The sequence below is a fragment of the Melanostigma gelatinosum genome (assembly GCF_949748355.1).
Source record: "Melanostigma gelatinosum genome assembly, chromosome: 9".
In the NCBI taxonomy this organism is placed as follows: Eukaryota; Metazoa; Chordata; class Actinopteri; order Perciformes; family Zoarcidae; genus Melanostigma; species Melanostigma gelatinosum.
Genome location: NC_136642.1, coordinates 27,289,107 through 27,308,387, shown reverse-complemented (window position 1 = coordinate 27,308,387; position 19,281 = coordinate 27,289,107). Strand labels below are relative to the sequence as shown.

At 41.7% G+C, this 19,281-nt stretch overlaps 1 protein-coding gene across 1 annotated transcript in view; it reads right to left on the bottom strand.

Annotated features, from left to right (window-relative positions):
• The window catches only part of grik2 (glutamate receptor, ionotropic, kainate 2), a gene marked incomplete at its 3' end in the record, with an annotated part of 346,108 nt that overhangs the window by 178,078 nt on the left and 148,749 nt on the right, over positions 1-19,281 (bottom strand). The window contains exons 5-6 of the mRNA XM_079275707.1: positions 9,353-9,534; positions 2,105-2,158 (exon numbers count right to left, since the gene is read on the bottom strand). Of these exons, the coding sequence (XP_079131833.1) occupies positions 2,105-2,158; positions 9,353-9,534 (236 nt within the window). The remainder of the gene's footprint in view (positions 1-2,104; positions 2,159-9,352; positions 9,535-19,281) is intronic.

The following is a 19,281-nucleotide window of genomic DNA, read 5'->3' as shown; positions in this document are numbered from 1 at the left end:
ACTAGTTAAGAAGGCCGGCTCCATCATTGACTGCAAACAAAACAATGTGGAAGAGGTGGTGGAGAGGAGGACACTGAAGAATTATTATCCATATTGGATAACCTGGACCACCCTCTCCACCACCTCCTGCAGGGACAGCGGAGCACTTTCTCCAACAGACTGATCCAGCTCTGCTGTCACAAGGACAGATACAGGAGAACATTCCTGCCCACTGCAATAAGACTTTACAATAAAACAGCTCTGGCCAGATCATCCTCCACATAATTACACACTGATTACACACTGCTACGTTTGCTGGGGTTGATTTTTAATTTTTACACTACTGTTTTTCACTGAGTCAGATAATTTAACACTATTCTATTTCATTGTATATACTGTGCATTTTTGTTGTTTTATCTTATATATTCTATATTCTGATATTTAATTTGTCATACTCCGTTATTCTATTGTGTATATTGTGCATTTTTTGAGACTTAATATTTGTGGTTACTCTGTTACTTTGCTTCTTGGTGTGTCTTGCTGCTGTAACATACAAATTTCCCCCTGGGGATGAATAAAGTACCTATCTATCTATCTATCTATCTATCTATCTTTGTCAACAAAGAAAGGAGGATGGACTTTGTCTTTAAGTGAACAGCAGCTTTGGTCAGTGAACTGCTTTTGTTTTACATCTGCAGTAGCGTTACTACTGTGTTCATGTGTCTATGGTGTCATTTTCATGATATGGTTAATATTGTTCCTTCTGATGTGAATACTATTTGAATGGCTCGTGCTCTTCAGTGTGCGGTGGAATACGTGTTTTAGTGCTGCAGAGTTGCTGGATTGTTGTCATATAAATATATGTGACTGGTTCTTGTGAGTTTGTGCTTGTCATTGTATTAATTACATTGATTTTGACTACATGCATTCTCTGTCATGCACCTATTCATGTATCTGCACTCTGCAGTTGGTGTATATGTGTATTGTTACACCCCTAGAAACAAATAATAACCGTAGCCGTGGCTCATAATGAGGTTATTAGGAGGTGGCTCAACTGTAGTAGGACAGCACTGAAGGCCCAGGTATGAAACACACGGCCCACCACTGCAGCATACAATATGTTGGGTTAGGGTTTCTACTGGGACAAATTGGCAGCAAGGCTGACTCAGTATGTGATGTATGTGAAACATCCATGAGGAAGACAAAATATGAAGGAGAAGGAAAAACACAGCTGAGAAAAGAAGTGTGAGTTCGATGAAGAGCATTTACTTTGAAGGTACTATGAGGAACTTTATTGTTGTGATGATTTTGGTGGTCAATGTGGGAAAAAGGGCAAGTGTTTCCCGGCACCAGAGTCCCTTTAGAAAACCTCTGATTTTACTGCAGCAGGGTCTAACAGTCTTCCGTGTGCAGTCCTGCATCTGGTTCTCCCGTGCCTCCCTTCCCTCCAGCGGGCCCAGCTATACCACCCTGGCTGCCAGCAGCGTGCCGTCGGTGTTGGCTCCCAGCTTAGCCAGGGCTTTCCACCTCCCACCGGAGCACCGACTGCAGGTCGAAGATGGTGACTAAGCCTGATCTGGGTCTGACCGGTAGACTGGTTGCTGCTGGAGGCCCCGCTAGAGTCTGAGCTGAATGAGTTTCTGGTGAGCCTGCATGATTTCATCTGATAAATGGTACCCGGTTGCACTGATGACAAGCATTAAGAATAAGTATATCGATACAGCTGATCTATCTTCCTGCTGCTGGTTTCTTATGTTGATAGACACATAGAGGCGTCAGTATTAAATTGAGATTGTTTCATAACCAGTTGAAAGATCCTCACAGTAACTTTAAAAGAAGAATAGCAGAAAGAAGATGTGAAAGTGAAAAAAGAAAAAGAAAGAAAACAGTTATCTTAATGTCTCAAAGAACTATGCTATTGTTTTCGTTGGCTCTGAAGAAAAGCATTAAAGGGACAAAGAATGATCCACGGTGATGAATATAAAATGAATAGCGGAGAAAATGAAGATTGAAGAGCAGCAGCGCCTCGTTCTTTGGGATGCAACAAATCTTCATGGGGATATGGAGCTCTGAGTTAGACCTGATGACAAAGCGACTGTGCAGCACAGCCTCTTTCTCTACTTACCAGTGTGGTGAAGATGTAGTGATAATACTCTGTCATCATCCCCATGGCGAGAGCCTAAGAAAGAGAGCGACAGAAGGAGGCAGAGATTGGGAGAGGGAGAGATTTATAAATGAATAGGGAAGCAGATAGAAGATGTTGTCATATTTTCCATACAGGCACACACAGACATGTCTGTTTGTGTGGCTGTATTACTGGCTGTACTACCATGTAATGTGAAGAGGCATGTATTCTGCTGCACTGCTGCAGCCACAGGCTCAGAGATAAGAAACAAATGCCCACCCAAAATAAAAACAGCTGAATAAAGCATGTAGAGAAATATGAAGGATAATACATGATTCTATAGACAAGGGACATCTGGGACCTCATCCCACAGTAATGAGGTCCAGGGTGGAGTTAGAGGGATATTGTTTAGAAGCTGGTGTGTACAACCTTTTGAAAACAGCTAGTGAGGTGTGATACTTCTGCTGTTGATTTGACAATATGATGCTTTTAGTGCTGGCTCTGCTTGGAACAGCCTTTACTGGCACAGACAGGAACAATGCAAGCAGCTCATCAACATGTCTCCCTCACAGAGTGGTATGTGGAGCAACAATCAGTGTCAAAGTGTTACAGAGTGGTATGTGGAGCAACAATCAGTGTCAAAGTGTTACAGAGTGGTATGTGGAGCAACAATCAGTGTCAAAGTGTTACAGAGTGGTATGTGGAGCAACAATCAGTGTCAAAGTGTTACAGTTTGTGTTTAGGGTTTTTTGTTTATGTTAATGCAGCATATTATCCCAAGAAATATGTCTGCACAAGACGATTTACATCCTGTGTCAATGTGGGAAGTAGTGTGTCCTTCATATAGGGAATGTAAAATAAGGGTGTGGAGGTCGGGTGGTGAATGGCTTCGTTTCACGCTCGACTTCCATGCAGGTCACCAGAGCTCATGTCATGTTGCAGTCCATGTTCTAACCACAATCTTTACCCTACCCTGCCAATGATAGAGTTGCCTGAAGATATTGCAGAAAGTCAGAATTAACAAATGGAAATATTGTCATTGGACGCAAACAAAATATTTATTGAACATAAGTCAGCAGCTGACATTCACAGGGCTGACGCAAAGATTCACATTCACACCACTAATGATTCGATTTCAATAATATCTATAATATCCAACATATCATATTTGAGGCCCGAGCAAGAAAGGGAAATAGTTTAGGATACGGAACCTATTGTTTTTGTATAGATTATAATAATTCTACTGCAAAATCACATTTTTGAGTGGTTTCGGTTAACTCACGGAAATTAATCAAAGCTAGCGAAAAGTTGCAATGCTCTGCAGTGATTGACAACGGTCAAAGGGAGGTTCAATACCCAACCCTATTTGAGTTCAAGCTAAATGGAGCCTGAGATTCACAGGCAGGGTGCAGTGTCTTTATGTTGAAGATGAGACTTGGCCACAAGGCAAAGCTCTCAATTTGCCAGTCAATCTACTGTATGTTCCAACGCTCAACTGTAGTCAAGAGCTTTGTGTAGACCAAACACAAAGAAACCCCTCTCACGCTGCGGGATCAACTGGTCTGGGAACACCTTGTGATCCCTGAGGAAGAGTTACAAGACACGTCTGAGAAGAAGGACACCAGGGTTTTACTTTAGCCACAAGCAGCAAAATATGAAAGGATGCACAAGCAAACATTTAGTTTGCAAAGTAAAAACACTATAGACCCGCTGCTCATTTATCTTTAAATAGTTTCACTATTTAGAAGAAGAACCACATGAACACCAGAACTGAATCTGAGCACAGAGGGGGAATCTGGATTAATGGGGAAACTACATTCGGCTCTGTTGCAGCTCCATTTTCACATTTTAAGTTGATTATATCAATGTAATTTTACTTGACTGTCACCTTGTTCACGTGCAGTGTGAGTCCGACTTTTGTCATCTGTCTGCGATTGCCTTTCATCTTACCAAGTGAGGAATATGTATTCATTCACACATTTACCAAGGCAATCTGTCTCTAAAAATGCATCTCTGAGATGAGATTCTAAAGCGGAACCTTTCTCTGCATAATTCTATTATCATCTAGACTGTGTGTGTGTGTGTGTGTGTGTGCTGGCTGTACGCTACCCCATTCTGGCTGTAGCGTGCTATATGGTGGTGTCAAAGTCCTGTCCACCGTGCAGAAACTCACTAAACCAATATGAATTACAGATTAGGACTGTGTGGAAAGGATGATTAAGTAGATAGGAAGGGATAATGGCTGCTGGTATCAGGTGGGAAACCTTGAGAAAGCCTCCAGCATTCCATCGGAGAGCCAGCCCACTCAGTAGTGATTCACATGGTGCCATTTCCTGGACCTTGTGATAACAGAAGAGTGCCGTTAACCTTTCAGAGCTCATATTACGTTTTTTATGTCACTTGTGGGCAATGAAAACAAATCAAGAAATAACTTACATCCTGTTCAGTTATAATTACTGTTCAGGTTTATGTTCCGACAGATCAGCATTAATGCTTTCTAGTAATCCCTTATGACGCTACATTGTGAACAACACATCTGTGTTGAAATCAGGAGCTGTTAGCTTTGGGGCAGCTAATGTACAGAGGTTCCATTGGGTTATGTGATGATGCGTTCAAGCTCTATTCAGTAAAACTGAGTAATGGGTGAATGTTAATTATAATCTTGTCAAATTTTGTTTTTGGCAAGAAACGTAAATGAATCCAATTGTTTGAAGGATATGTTTTCACAGCAATATCAAATAAATATCAGGAAATTATGATCTGTTTAACTTCCAAACTCTCTCAGCAACTTATTATACATCGTTTAAACTGCTATTGTCAAGATGTTTTATCAATGAAACCACAATGTGTTGCTATGTGAGTACCCACTATAGATGACAGTAACATTTAAAGGATAACATTTCATAGGGCGGTTGAAATGATTTTTCAGGACGGTGGTTAAAAACATCGAACTGCCTAACAACTTACAGAAGTAACTAGCTTTACTTACAAAGGAAAGTCAATTGTGAATAGCTAACCACAATATTACGTGTGATCACGGGCTGTGCTACCCGTTCAGGACTGGAACATCCACAATGAAAGTTTAGGATGATTATAATACTATACTTTAAAAGAGATAACTAGCTCTACCCTGCAACACACACAAATGTTGCTCCTTTGTTTCCATATGTCCCGATGGTGCGTTCAACTCACGCTCAGTTTTAGTGCCAGAGAGATACAGCTGATGAAATCAACAAGCGACCCGATCCACGGTCATCAGCTGACAGTCAGAGGCCTTCTTTCATCTATTCTGTGTGAAATGGAACACCCATTATTTCAAAGGTGCCTTTGCATGTTGATGGTAAATCCGCCTCCTTCAACGTAAACGGTTAGCGTTGGAACCATATTACCACAGCTGGATGCAGTAAAAAGTCATCGCCAAGTTTAAATGCAGTTATTGTGAACAGCACCCATGAATGTTTGCTTCTTTTGTTGAGATAGTTTTACGTCAGCATCAGTAATGTTATATTCTCTCCTGACCGTTCACTTCAATGTTCAGCTGGTTATTTTCTTTCTTATTGATTTTCATGGAATCTCTTGCTGTTCTGGAATGTGTGAACCCTAAATATAGACAATGTAAATAGACCATTATGTAGTTTTGGAATATTTAACAACACAGTTTTCCTCTGCTAGTCTTTGTGCTACACATCTTTGGACAATCTCTTTACCAGACGTGTGAATGAAATTAATATGGTTTGTTACCTGGCGGCCTTGTTGTCCTCCTTGTTGTTTCTACATTTGGGGTTAGCGGCTGGTAGCTGTTGACGGGTATGACAATCTCTAACTTATTGGTGCGCCATGTAATGAGATCATATCAGGACAGTGAAGTCTTTCATTACATCCCATTAACAGGGTTTCTCTCTGAAATTATTAATGAGAGTATAGTCCTTGACCTTCCCAAGCAATCTACTACTCAGGCATTGATTAAAAACCCTGGGAGAGTGACAGAGTGCCGGGGGTGAATCATGTTGTCTTTAATATTTGATCAATCCTGCTAGCACAAGAAATATGACTGCTTGCTAATTGAGTTACTCATTGCAAAGTTCCTCTTTTACGCCAAATGTCTTGTGCTGCATGGAAACGCCATTGTGTGGAATTGTGAGAATAGAGCTAATGTCTAATGTACAAGGACAAACTTTTCCTTGCAGCGTTGAATTCACAACTCTACACATGCGACTGATGAAATGTTCTAACCTTACTGTTTACTAATGTGAAGTGTCATTATCACAGTGTATAGTCTGTGTTTCACACTCGGATCAAGAACATGTGAAGGAAAAGGTATCCCAGAGGAGGATAGAGTGCCGCTAGCAGGAGCCTGTTATGACCAGGATACTACTGGAATCAATTAGATCATCAAGTCATGATACACAGTTTGCTACCATGAGACAATGAGATGACTAATGAGTCATAAATTAGATCTAATAATTGGTCAAGAAACTATTCTTAGGAACCATGTTTACTTTATGTATTAGTATTATCATTAGCAGCGACAGCCATTCCAGACCTCCATCGTGGTGTCTGGACTGTTGGCCAGTCTCCACCAAACCAGTGAGGGATCATGTCCTTGTGTATGGGAACAGACACAAACCAACCCTGTCATCAGACAACAACATTATAACCGAAAATTCTGTGGGTTTTACAGATGCACCACATTTGATGGCAATTTTATCAAAGAAATATTTCTTTCTTTGATATTTCTGCAAGTGTCCACTGTGGTAACTTTGAAGTTAGATACAGATCATGGTTGTTGCTAATAAACTATGGAAAGCTTTCATGAGGATTGGGCAACTGAAACACTTGTTCAGAGTGAGGGAAGGATTGTGGTTTAGATTTAAAAAAATTGGATACGATCTCTGATCATACACAGACATCCATCTAACACTGTGACCTCCATAGCTTTACTTTCCACGTCACCATATAAAGCACGGGTCTCCATCGAGTAGCTTGTGCGCTACCAGTAGTAGTATTACTTGCAAATCAGCTGTCGATTAAAGGTGTTGCACTGCTGTGACGCCATTGTTAGCTGACTAGTAAGCGCTCACCAGATTTAACAATGACAGCAGAAAATAGCCAGGCCAATAAAAGGCAAAACATATACTGCTTTCATGAGGAATGGGTAACAGAGGTTGTTTGTTTGCACAAGTGTCTCATTTTACATTTTACACAAAGATGTAGCACTTCACCAAAGTCCACAGCAACGTTTCATGGAGCTCTCTGAGCAGAGAAGGTAAAGGAGCTGAAAACAACGTATCTGTTTACTAAAGTGATGAAGAAGGCCAACGCAGCAGCAGAGGCTTCCTTTAGTGGTGCACATCCCAATAAAACACACAAGGCCATTGGCCTGAGGTGGGATTGTAATAGAGGTGATGACTGCAGTGGCTGCAACGTTATTAAAGAACCATAAAAGTAAGACAGAAATGAAGTCTGCTACATGTACAACTTGGTGTCATGAGCAGTTTTCCACTTTCATTTAGTAAAATTAGCTTTCAGAGGAAAACAAGTTGGAGAGCCCTGATATAAAGGGTACTCTGTTGCCTGTGATGGCACTTGTCAAGAAGAGTTGAGATTACAGGGAAGCTGCCTTGAATAAATGCATACACGATCAGGGAAAGGGTCAGGTTAAAAAGAGATAAAGAGTATACTCAAAGATTGAAAGTTAAAGTTTATAATCATTATATAACAAATGTGTAATACATAGAGTGATTTAACAAATGTAAAGCTGATTATAATAATAATCTGTGTATCAGAGTTGAAATGTGAAGAGTGTGTTTGTAGGAGGAGAAGTAAGGAGAAGTAGATTTTGGGGAAGTGAGAAAGAGGGGGGCCGAGAGGAGTGAGATCATAACAGATGTTTTGGGCGGAGGTCCAGTAATCGGACACGCGGCATCAGACGCTGCTGAAACCCTGATTACATAAGCCAAAAAGCACTGAGGGCCCAAAAGAGCAAGGCACAGAAGGAAATAAGGTACTTTCCATAGGCTTACACACTCACTCATAATGGTGGGATGAAGATCATGTGTCCAGAAGGGGAGGGGGGGAAACAGATAGCCCAAATCGACAATAAAAAGAGATGCTTGTGAGCTGCAAGCTGGGATTTCAACACGAGAGCCACCCAAGTGCTCCAAGAAGATACGGGACATCGCGCAACAGAAGTATCGGAGGACCCCGTCTCTGCTCACGAAAAGAAGATTGCCATTCGTGGACAAAGATTGAAAGACGGAGTTTCCCTCTCCCCACTGCTTGACTTTAACAACTGAACAACGGATGGACACAGCCGCCCTAAAGACTTTGTACTGAGCCTGAAGGATTGCTGAATGGACTCCGACGTGCGAGCAGGAGGAGCCGGAGGGTCTGGCCAGACCTTCGCTCCTAACAACTCCAAAATAACTTTTTCATCGAACCTTTGAAATCCAGCTCCAACCGAGCCGACTCGGCATCGAAACATGAGTATAACCAAGGAATTAAAAGTACGAATCAAGTGTAGTAACATTTATGTGAGCTGTAGCTTCGCCCTTGCTAAATATAACCTGCAAATAAATATCTAATCTGCATTTAAAGTAAATTTCTCAAGTGCATTCATTTGCTTAAACAGTAAATGTTCCTCGTGGCAGTAAAAGGTTAAATCTATGTATGTCTAACAACTGAGTTCTGAATGGTTATCCTAGAGACCGAATCCACTTAACAATCCCTTACGGTTTTAGAGCCATGCGAGTTTCCTCGCAAGAACACCAGCTCGACAATCTTTTAATAGAGAGCTGAGTCAGTAAGTAGCCCCGTATCGGGCCAGAGAACCCCCGGATCTAACACACTGAATGTTAGCTCAGCTGCAGTTTGACGTTAAAATGTCCTTAATCCTATCAAAAGCTAGCAACTCTGATTCTGCACCCTGATGTTTGAAAAAAGACAACAATTTGGCCAGAAATGCAACATCAGCTGAACCTTATAGGAAGGAAACCCACTCCACATAATTATACGGACTATTTCATGTTTTGATGGTACAAAATGTGTCAAATGAAATTGTTAACACAAGTAAAGCCACAGTTTCAAGAGCCACAGCGAAGTGTGCTTTAACAGACAAAATAAAGAGGCGGTCACAACTGTCTCCTGCTGCACTTTACACCTGAGAACCGCCGTCACATGGATGTAAGAACACAGGTGTGTAGAGCTGCACCTACAACTATGTACACGCACACACACATACACACACACCTGCTTCAGTATCCCAGCAACCATTTCGTGGCCACAGTCAAAGATGATGTGGAACTCCTTCCCTCTCTTCATCTCTTTTAACAGTGGCTTAGCATCCTTGGTCTCTGCAGGCAGCTGCCGGATCTTTAACCGGATGTTGTAGCGGGATGGCGCCTTTATGAGTTCTTGCAACCGAATCAGACCTGTGGGGAAAGCAACAATGGAAAAAACATACATATAAAAGTTATATTTTACCCCATTGAAACTGGTACAGTCTGGCTCCCACGAGCGCAATCAATTTCCAAAAAGGAAATTTCAAATTTATGTACATACATTTCCACAGTAATTGAGGTAACAGCTACTCCCGATTCATACGGCAGTGGTGGTCACAATGAGAGTGAGGGTAAAAAGGCTCCTGGGATATATTGTTGTCCTCCTGTATGTTCTCTATTTGAAAGACATTTTCTCCCTATTTCTTTCCCACGTCCTTCCGATATTCTCCACAACGCCTCGGTATCAGCAGACTTTGATCCAACGATACAATACTGCACATCATTCATCATAGATGACATTGATTCTATGCCCACTATTGATCGCTCTCTTCCTCTATCGGCCATACACTGCTGTGTTTAGGATATTCGTGAAGTCGACCTTGCAGTGGAAAATGAATGGAAGTTCAACTGAATCATAAACATCTTAATTTTGACAGATACACGTGTATACATATTTCTCTTCTCAGTTTTATGCACTTTTTTTCATTGATGGTTGTTATTGTTCAAATAATTTACATGCAGTGCATATGCTTGATGAAAAAATAGAAATGTAGTTTGTTAAATGTAGTGTCTTTGCGTCCAATTGCCGGATGTTTTGTATACTTTTCTGCTTTCTTGACTTGCGTCAATGCTTAAATTCAACCAACTGGCAGATCAGAAAATACTTTATTTTCATTTTGGAAGGCAGTGATGAAAACATTAAAAAGGGTCGGAAGAGGTGTTGCTCAATTTCCAGTATGGTGGTAGAGTATGAACACAATACAGACCATATGAAATGAACTTGGAGAATGTGTGACATGTTGCAGTTACTTGGTTATATTGCAGGCTGGTTGGCTTCTCTGTGCCTGTCTGTGTGCTGTAGAGCATGAAATACCTAAATACATGGTAATATAATAGTAGTGCAAGTTAACGCATTATTATCGCATTCCCCTGGGTCCTAAGTCCCTCCATGTACAGCTTCTTATCACACTCTATTCGGGGTGTTACAATACGCATATTCGTATTGAACTGTTCGGTACGAGGCTCACGGTTCGGTACGCATGACGAACCGAACAATACGTTTGAATAATACTCGTGCATTTGGAAAATGCAGAAGCTTAAATTTTGGGAAATATTATGTTTTCAGTGGAGCCACTGTTCTCAAACTGGCAACCCACATGACGTAACGGACAGCGTGCTCTCTGAGCCCACCACCAAAGAAACACGTTCTACTCCAGTCGGCACTTTTGCGCTGTGAGACACGCTACAGTGTAGCGGCTACATGAAGCTAGCTCGCTGCAGTATGGCTATAGACTAGAACTAGAAGATCCTCCAACGGCCTGCAGGTCTGGTGTTTGGAGCCACGTTGGTTTCTCTGTGAACTATGAGGGCGATGGCGAGAGAGCAGTGGATAAAAAAACAACACTATGTTGCATTTGCTACACGAGTGTAGGCTCCATCAGTGTGAATACCTCAAACATGTTAACTCATTTACACAGACATCAGCCCAGTGTGGCAGTGAGTGGAACTAAACGAACACCTGGAGCAGCACACACGCTTCAAACTCTCCCCGAAGCGTTTAAGCAGCTGTTCACTACCGATAGAACAGGGCTAAAGCATCACCACGGCGATTGGTACATTTATATCCACGGACATGAGACCGGACTCTGTAGTGGTAAACGCAGCTTCATGAACCTGCTGAATGTTATTGAGCCCCGTTACACAATTCCTTCACGAGCCCATTTCAGCCAAACCGTAACTCAAGAAAACAAAAGCACGAGAGGAGAATCAAATGTCCGAGGAACCCGCTGCTGCTCTGACAACGGATGCCTGAACGTCTGAGGGTTACACAAAGCTACCTGACTGTAACACACATCACCTGACTGTAACACACATCACCTGACTGTAACACATCACCTGACTGCAACACATCACCTGACTTTAACGCACATCACCTGACTGTAACGCACATCACCTGACTGTAACGCACATCACCTGACTGAAACGCACATCACCTGACTGTAACGCACATCACCTGACTGTAACACACATCACCTGACTGTAACACATCACCTGACTGTAACACACATCACCTGACTGTAACACATCACCTGACTGTAACACACATCACCTGACTGTAACACATCACCTGACTGTAACACACATCACCTGACTGTAACACATCACCTGACTGTAACACACATCACCTGACTGTAACACACATCACCTGACTGTAATGCACATCACCTGACTGTAACGCACATCACCTGACTGTAACACATCACCTGACTGTAACACACATCACCTGACTGTAACGCACATCACCTGACTATTACACACATCACCTGACTGTAAGGCACATCACCTGACTGTAAGGCACATCACCTGACTGTAACACATCACCTGACTGTAACGCATCACTTGACTGTTACACACATCACCTGACTGTAACACACATCACCTGACTGTAACACACATCACCTGACTGTAACACACATCACCTGACTGTAAGGCACATCACCTGACTGTAACACATCACCTGACTGTAACGCATCACCTGACTGTTACACACATCACCTGACTGTAACACACATCACCTGACTGTAACACACATCACCTGACTGTAACGCACATCACCTGACTGTAAGGCACATCACCTGACTGTAACACATCACCTGACTGTAAAGCATCACCTGACTGTTACACACATCACCTGACTGTAACACACATCACCTGACTGTAACACACATCACCTGGCTGTAACGCACATCACCTGAATGTAACACATCACCTGACTGTAACACACATCACCTGACTGTAACACACATCACCTGACTGTAACACATCACCTGACTGTAACGCACATCACCTGACTGTAACGCACATCACCTGACTGTAACACACATCACCTGACTGTAACACATCACCTGACTGTAACGCACATCACCTGACTGTAATACACATCACCTGACTGTATTGCACATCACCTGACTGTAACACATCACCTGACTGTAACACACATCACCTGACTGTAACGCATATCACCTGACTGTAATGCTGCGTTCACACCGGTCGCGTTGTTTTTTGACGCACTGCAAAATCGCGTCCAACGCACTGCAAAATCACGTCCAACGCGCCGCCGGTCGTGTTCACACCAAACGCCGCAAAATCTCGTAGCGCCGGAGAGGGGGCGTGGTTTATCGTCCTGGAAGCCGTTCACCTGGCCGCCATTTCTTTCCGCTGTCAACCATGAAAGGAATAAGGACAATTGCTGCTTTGTACGTGTTGTGGAAGTCCCTCAAACATCGGAATGCCAAACGCCGTCATGTCTGTTTCATAATATTGTTCAGAGGAGCTCCGTGGATTGTATCGAGCTGTATTCACTGTCTAGCAAGCCACCGGTCGCTGTTTACTACAGCTGTAGGAACACAAAATAAACTGATTTGGCTGTGATTCAACGGCAATAAACCGACAAAAAGGGACTCCGAAATAACTACCTAATGATGCCGATTTGTACTTGTCTTCTCCGACAAAAAGGGACTCCGAAATAACTACGTAATGATGCCGATTTGTAGGTTACTGGTCTTCTCAATGGAGCTCTGATGGATCGGTGCTAGGCTATGCTAACATCGTAGCAGCTCCACCGGCACTCAATAACGTCACGTAGACGTAAATACGGCAGCGTCTATTCATTGTTTGTACCGTATGGTTTACACACACACACATGTATACACATAGTTTGGTCCGGTCTCTGTTGATATGAGGTATCGTAGAGCTCTGGGTGAACACAGACGGCTACAGGATTTATTTCCTGATTCAAAACGCGTCCACCGCGTCCACCGCACTGCAATAACGCGTCCAACGCACCGCGCCATCGCAAAATCGCGGCGCGCCAGTCTCATCGCGTCTGTGCATAGACTTTGTATGTAATCTCGACGCGCGTCAAAAAATCAACGTGACTGGTGTGAACGCAGCATAACACACATCACCTGACTGTAACACACATCACCTGACTGTAACGCTCATCACCTGACTGTAACGCATATCACCTGACTGTAACACACATCACCTGACTGTAACACACATCACCTGACTAACGCTCATCACCTGACTGTAACGCACATCACCTGACTGTAACACACATCACCTGACTGTAACACATCACTTGACTGTAACGCACATCACCTGACTGTAACACATCACCTGACTGTAACGCACATCACCTGACTGTAACACATCACCTGACTGTAATGCACATCACCTGACTGTAATGCACATCACCTGACTGTAACGCACATCACCTGACTGTAACGCACATCACCTGACTGTAACACATCACCTGACTGTAACATATCACCTGACTGTAATGCACATCACCTGACTGTAACACATCACCTGACTGTAATGCATCACCTGACTGTAACGTACATCACCTGACTGTAACACATCACCTGACTGTAACACATCACCTGACTGTAACGCACATCACCTGACTGTAACACACATCACCTGACTGTAACGCACATCACCTGACTGTAACACATCACCTGACTGTAACACATCACCTGACTGTAATGCACATCACCTGACTGTAACACATCACCTGACTGTAACATATCACCTGACTGTAATGCACATCACCTGACTGTAACACATCACCTGACTGTAATGCATCACCTGACTGTAACGCACATCACCTGACTGTAACACATCACCTGACTGTAACACATCACCTGACTGTAACGCACATCACCTGACTGTAACACACATCACCTGACTGTAACGCACATCACCTGACTGTAACACATCACCTGACTGTAACGCACATCACCTGACTGTAACACATCACCTGACTGTAACACATCACCTGACTGTAATGCACATCACCTGACTGTAACACATCACCTGACTGTAACGCATCACCTGACTGTAACGCACATCACCTGACTGTAACACATCACCTGACTGTAACGCACATCATCTGACCACTGAATGGGAGATGATGGAGAAGATGTAAGTAACAATACTACATAACATTAAGGAGCAGTTTTTGTTTTTTATGCTGATGTGTTGCTAAGAAGACACCCCAGAAGATGGGTCACTCAGGTATAGTTCCATCATTGTTCAAAGTCAAAGAATAACTTCATGATGTTGGTTGTAATGAATAAATATATTTTAAAATCAAGTACATTTCTCTGGCATTTATAGTTTTCTACTGTACCGAAACGTACCGAACCGTGGCTCCACTCTATCGTACCGAACCCAACCGTGAATTTTGTGAACCGTTACACCCCTACACTCTATGTACCAACGTACATTTATAACAAATACCACACATATTACGGTAATCAACCAAAATACCAAAAAAAGCTAAAAAGATTTTTTTTTTACAGTTTTTAAAGTGTTTTGTTTGTAATATGTATGATAAGCATCATTTAGTTATCGCTACTGATAATTTAACAAACATAAAAACATGACGTAGATAGGTTTGCAGTTTTTAAGGTGTATATTTAAATATCATCTCTTACACACATGAAGATAAAGTTGTGAACACCGGCTGAATATCTATGATCAGAATCATTATAACTGTGTTATAACTGCTACTGTGTAAAGGGAATACTGCTGTTTACAAGAACCTGAATTGTTTAAAGTGTTTGCAAACCAAATATTATTGCACGTTTGTTCATACAATACGCTACTTTTGAATTCAATATTGAATTTTGCTCATAACAATGCGATTCATCGCAAAAAAAACAAGCGATTAATCACAATTAAAAATTGTAATCGTTGCCCAGCACTATATAATAGTTAATATCTGTCATGCTTTTTTAATCAGGTCTTAAAAACTGCAAAATGTGATGGCACAGAATACAGATTGCAGGCTGGTGACCCGGATTGTTATGTTAGTCTGGAGGAGCATGCGGCAGAACATTCTGTGGATGCTGGCAGAGTCATTGAAAATAGACAAGTGACACCCACCCTTTAAAAGTTAAATTGATTTACCTCACACAATCTAGTGTATTTTAAAGTGTATATAAAATAAACTGGTAGGATTATAACTCTAATTAAAGCTGAGAGCAGCGATGAACGGGCCAACGCACTTTTGCGTATATCGGGGGTACATGCGAGACCTCGGCTTACGCGGCCGAGAATGTCAGCGACCATCGGACAACGCGACCACGAGTTTGACGGTTTTTTTCAGCTTGGCGTATTTGACCCTGGAAATTATGCTTTGCATATAGTCCACCACTTCCTGTAACCACTGTGTGGCGCTAAACTACGCGCGTCAACATGCATGATGTTGCTCTATATGAAGTGTAGACAACATCATGTAAATGTCATGTGAATCGGATATTGTTTGTCAAATAACGCTGATTTCCTTTCGGCATTAGGTGGCGCTTTGACTTAGATGGAAAACTGGCTTGTAGACATCCTCAGGCCATGACTGTTATCAAGCATGGCAAGTTTGGTACCGATTTGAGCAAGTCCAGTGGAGATACATCAACTTGCGGTTTCATGGGGAGTCATGCACAATGGTCGCCATGCCACGGCTACAACATTCAATCAAACATAAAGTTTTTGATAACTTTTAATCACAAAGGTCTTTAGATTGTACTGACCAAGTTTGAAGTGGATCTGCAAAATTCCGTTCGTTAAAGTATAGCGTCTAGAAATGGTCAAAAATGAACAGAATATTTACACAAAATTCTAAATTGCAGACTTCCAGTATAATTTAGAGCACATTCTCAAGAGACTTTTTTTAAGTCTCCATGTGATACATGTGACTAACAAATGTCATACATTTTGGTGAAATGTATCGCTGGGGCGGCTCTTTTGAATATTAGTAGGGGGCGGTGTCATGGCTATTTTTTTTATAGAAAAGGCAAAACCCCATACAAGTTATTCATGTTTATCACTTTTGACACATGTTTTGTGAGGCAAGTCTTATGACATTGATGATACTTCATCAAAATTTGAGGTTGATCAAATGAATTGGCTAGTAGGAGTACATCAAAGTATAAAGCGTGACATTTCCTTTTGCCACTAGGTGGCGCTATGACTTTGTGAACATTTTGGCATGGAAATGTGCTCAAGCCTGAATTAGCATCATGCATAACGAATTTAGGGCAGATTGGACAATGTACCTTGGAGTTACAACAACTCCCTCTTTCATAGCGAATGGCACAACATGGGAGTGAAATGGGCGAACGCCACATCAAGGTCGTTCAATGAAAACTCACCATTTTGATAAATCTTCATCATAAAGGTCTTTAAATTGTCCTGACCAAATTTGATATCGATCGCATTAACTCTGTAGGAGAAGTTTGTTAAAATACAAAGCCTGAAAACGTAGTTTAATGGGAGTCGCGTAAAATTACCTCCACGCCACGGCTACGCCATTGCACCAAACGTAAAGCTTTTGATAACGTTTAATCACAAAGGCCTTTGGATTGTACTGTCCAAATTTGAAGTGGCTCTGATAAAGTCCCTAGCGACTAGAAATCAAGGGAAAAGTCACACAAAAATCAAAATGGCTGACTTCTAGTTGATTTTAGAGCATGGTCCCAATATACTTTTTTTAAAGTCTCTATATGATACATGTAACGACCAAATTTCATACAAGTAGGTTAAACGAGGTGGTGGGGCTGCTTTGTTGAAAATATGCAGGGGGCGCTATCGAGACAATTTATAACGACAAAGCCAAAAATCCACATGAGATCTTTAATTTCATCACTTACGACATGTGTACAAAGTTCCATGAGTTTTTGAGTATCCCAAGTCACAGAAAAATCTGCTTGTTCTTTAATGGCGAACAAAGCATTGCCACACGAACAGAGTTATCCAAAAACTCACAATATTCATGATGAACTATTATCAATGTCTGAAGGCTTTCTTTCTAAACTTTGAGGTTGATCTGGTGAAATGGCTAGGAGTAGTACATCAAATGTAAAACTTGTAATTTCCCTTTGCCAGTCGGTGGCGCTATGACTATGTCAAAATTGAGGCATTGGAATGTTATCAGGCCTGGACTAGCATCCTGAATGAGAAATTTTGGGCAGATTTGACAATGTACCTTGGACTTACAACAACTTCAATTTTCATGAAAAATTGCATAAAATGGACGCCACGCCAAGCCATGGTTGTTGTATGAAAACTCATGATTTTGATAACCTTTCATGATAAAAGTCTTAAGATCGTGCTGACCAAATTTGAAGCCAATTGCATAAATACTGTAGGAGGAGTTTCTGAAAATACAAAGCCTGAAAACGGGAAAAATGGCTAAAAATGGCTAATTACTGTAGCATCCCCTAGTGGCTGAAGGAAATGAAAATGCGAGGGTATGTTACAGGCTGCAATGTGGACATTTGTCTCAAATTTCGTGATGATAGGGACAATGGTTTTAAAGTCAGGTCTATTGATGTACAGAGCCACGCCCCTTATAAGTTAATTGGTCCATTACTTCTTAACATGATAAGTTATCAACAAGGTTTAAGGGTCTTTTGATGAGATCGATTCAATCATGATCCACATCAAATCTGGTAGCAATCTGGCACAGCGTTTTTTGAGCAGTTTGCAAAAATGTGTTTCACAAAAGTTGAAACGGTGGAAATCTGAATGGGTGGAGCTTCATGGTTAGAGTGAATTGATTGTAGAGCAAATACAATCGAATATGTAATATCTAATTAGGGCCCGAGCACCGACGAAATCCAAAGAATTATTATTATTCTTCCGTTATTTCTGACAAATTTTGTCAGTACAATGTCAAGACCGTTGTGATTAAAAGTTATCAAAAGCTTTACGTTTGACAGAATGGCTTATCCGTAGCGGGCAGCTACTTTACATGATTCCCCGTGAAAAAAGCTGATGTAACTCAGCTGGACTTGTTCCAAATGGTACCAAACTTCCCATGCTTGATGACACTCATGGCTTGAGGATGTCTACAAGCTACTTTACACTAATACTCACACAATATGGTTTACACTTGATATAGAGCAACATAATTCATGTTTGCATGTGTTCTGTAGCACCACACAGCGGATACAGGAAGCGGTGCACTATTGGCAAACCATAATTTCTCGCATCACGCGGGAAAACAATGTCAGAATTGGGAGCGAGTTGTCCGACGGTCACGGACGCCCTCAGCCGCTGATTTTTCTGTGGCTTAGGATGATCAAATAGTCATGGTACTTTGCACATGTGTCAAAGGTGATAAACCTAAATATTTCATACAGGTTTTTGCCTTTGCCATAAAAAATTCCGCGACTACGCCCCCTACAAATATTCTAAAGAGCAGCCCTAGTGGTACGTTTCACCTAGATGTATGATCATTTTGTAGGCAAATGTATCACATGAAGACTTAAAAAAAGTCTCTTGAGACTATGCTCTGAATTATACTGGAAGTCTGCAATTTTGATTTTTGTGTGAATTTTCGATTAATTTTTTACCATTTCTAGGCACTATACTTTAACGAACTCCTCCTAGGGAATTTTGCGGATCCACTTCAAATTTGGTAAGTACAATCTAAAGACCTTTGTGATTAAAAGTTATCAAAAGCTTTATGTTTGATTGAATGGTGTAGCCGTGGCGTGGCGGCCATTTTACGTGACTCCCATGAAACAGCAAGCTGATGTATCTCCACTGGACTTGTTCAAATCGGTCCCAAACTTGCCACGCTTGATAACAGTCATGGCCTGAAGA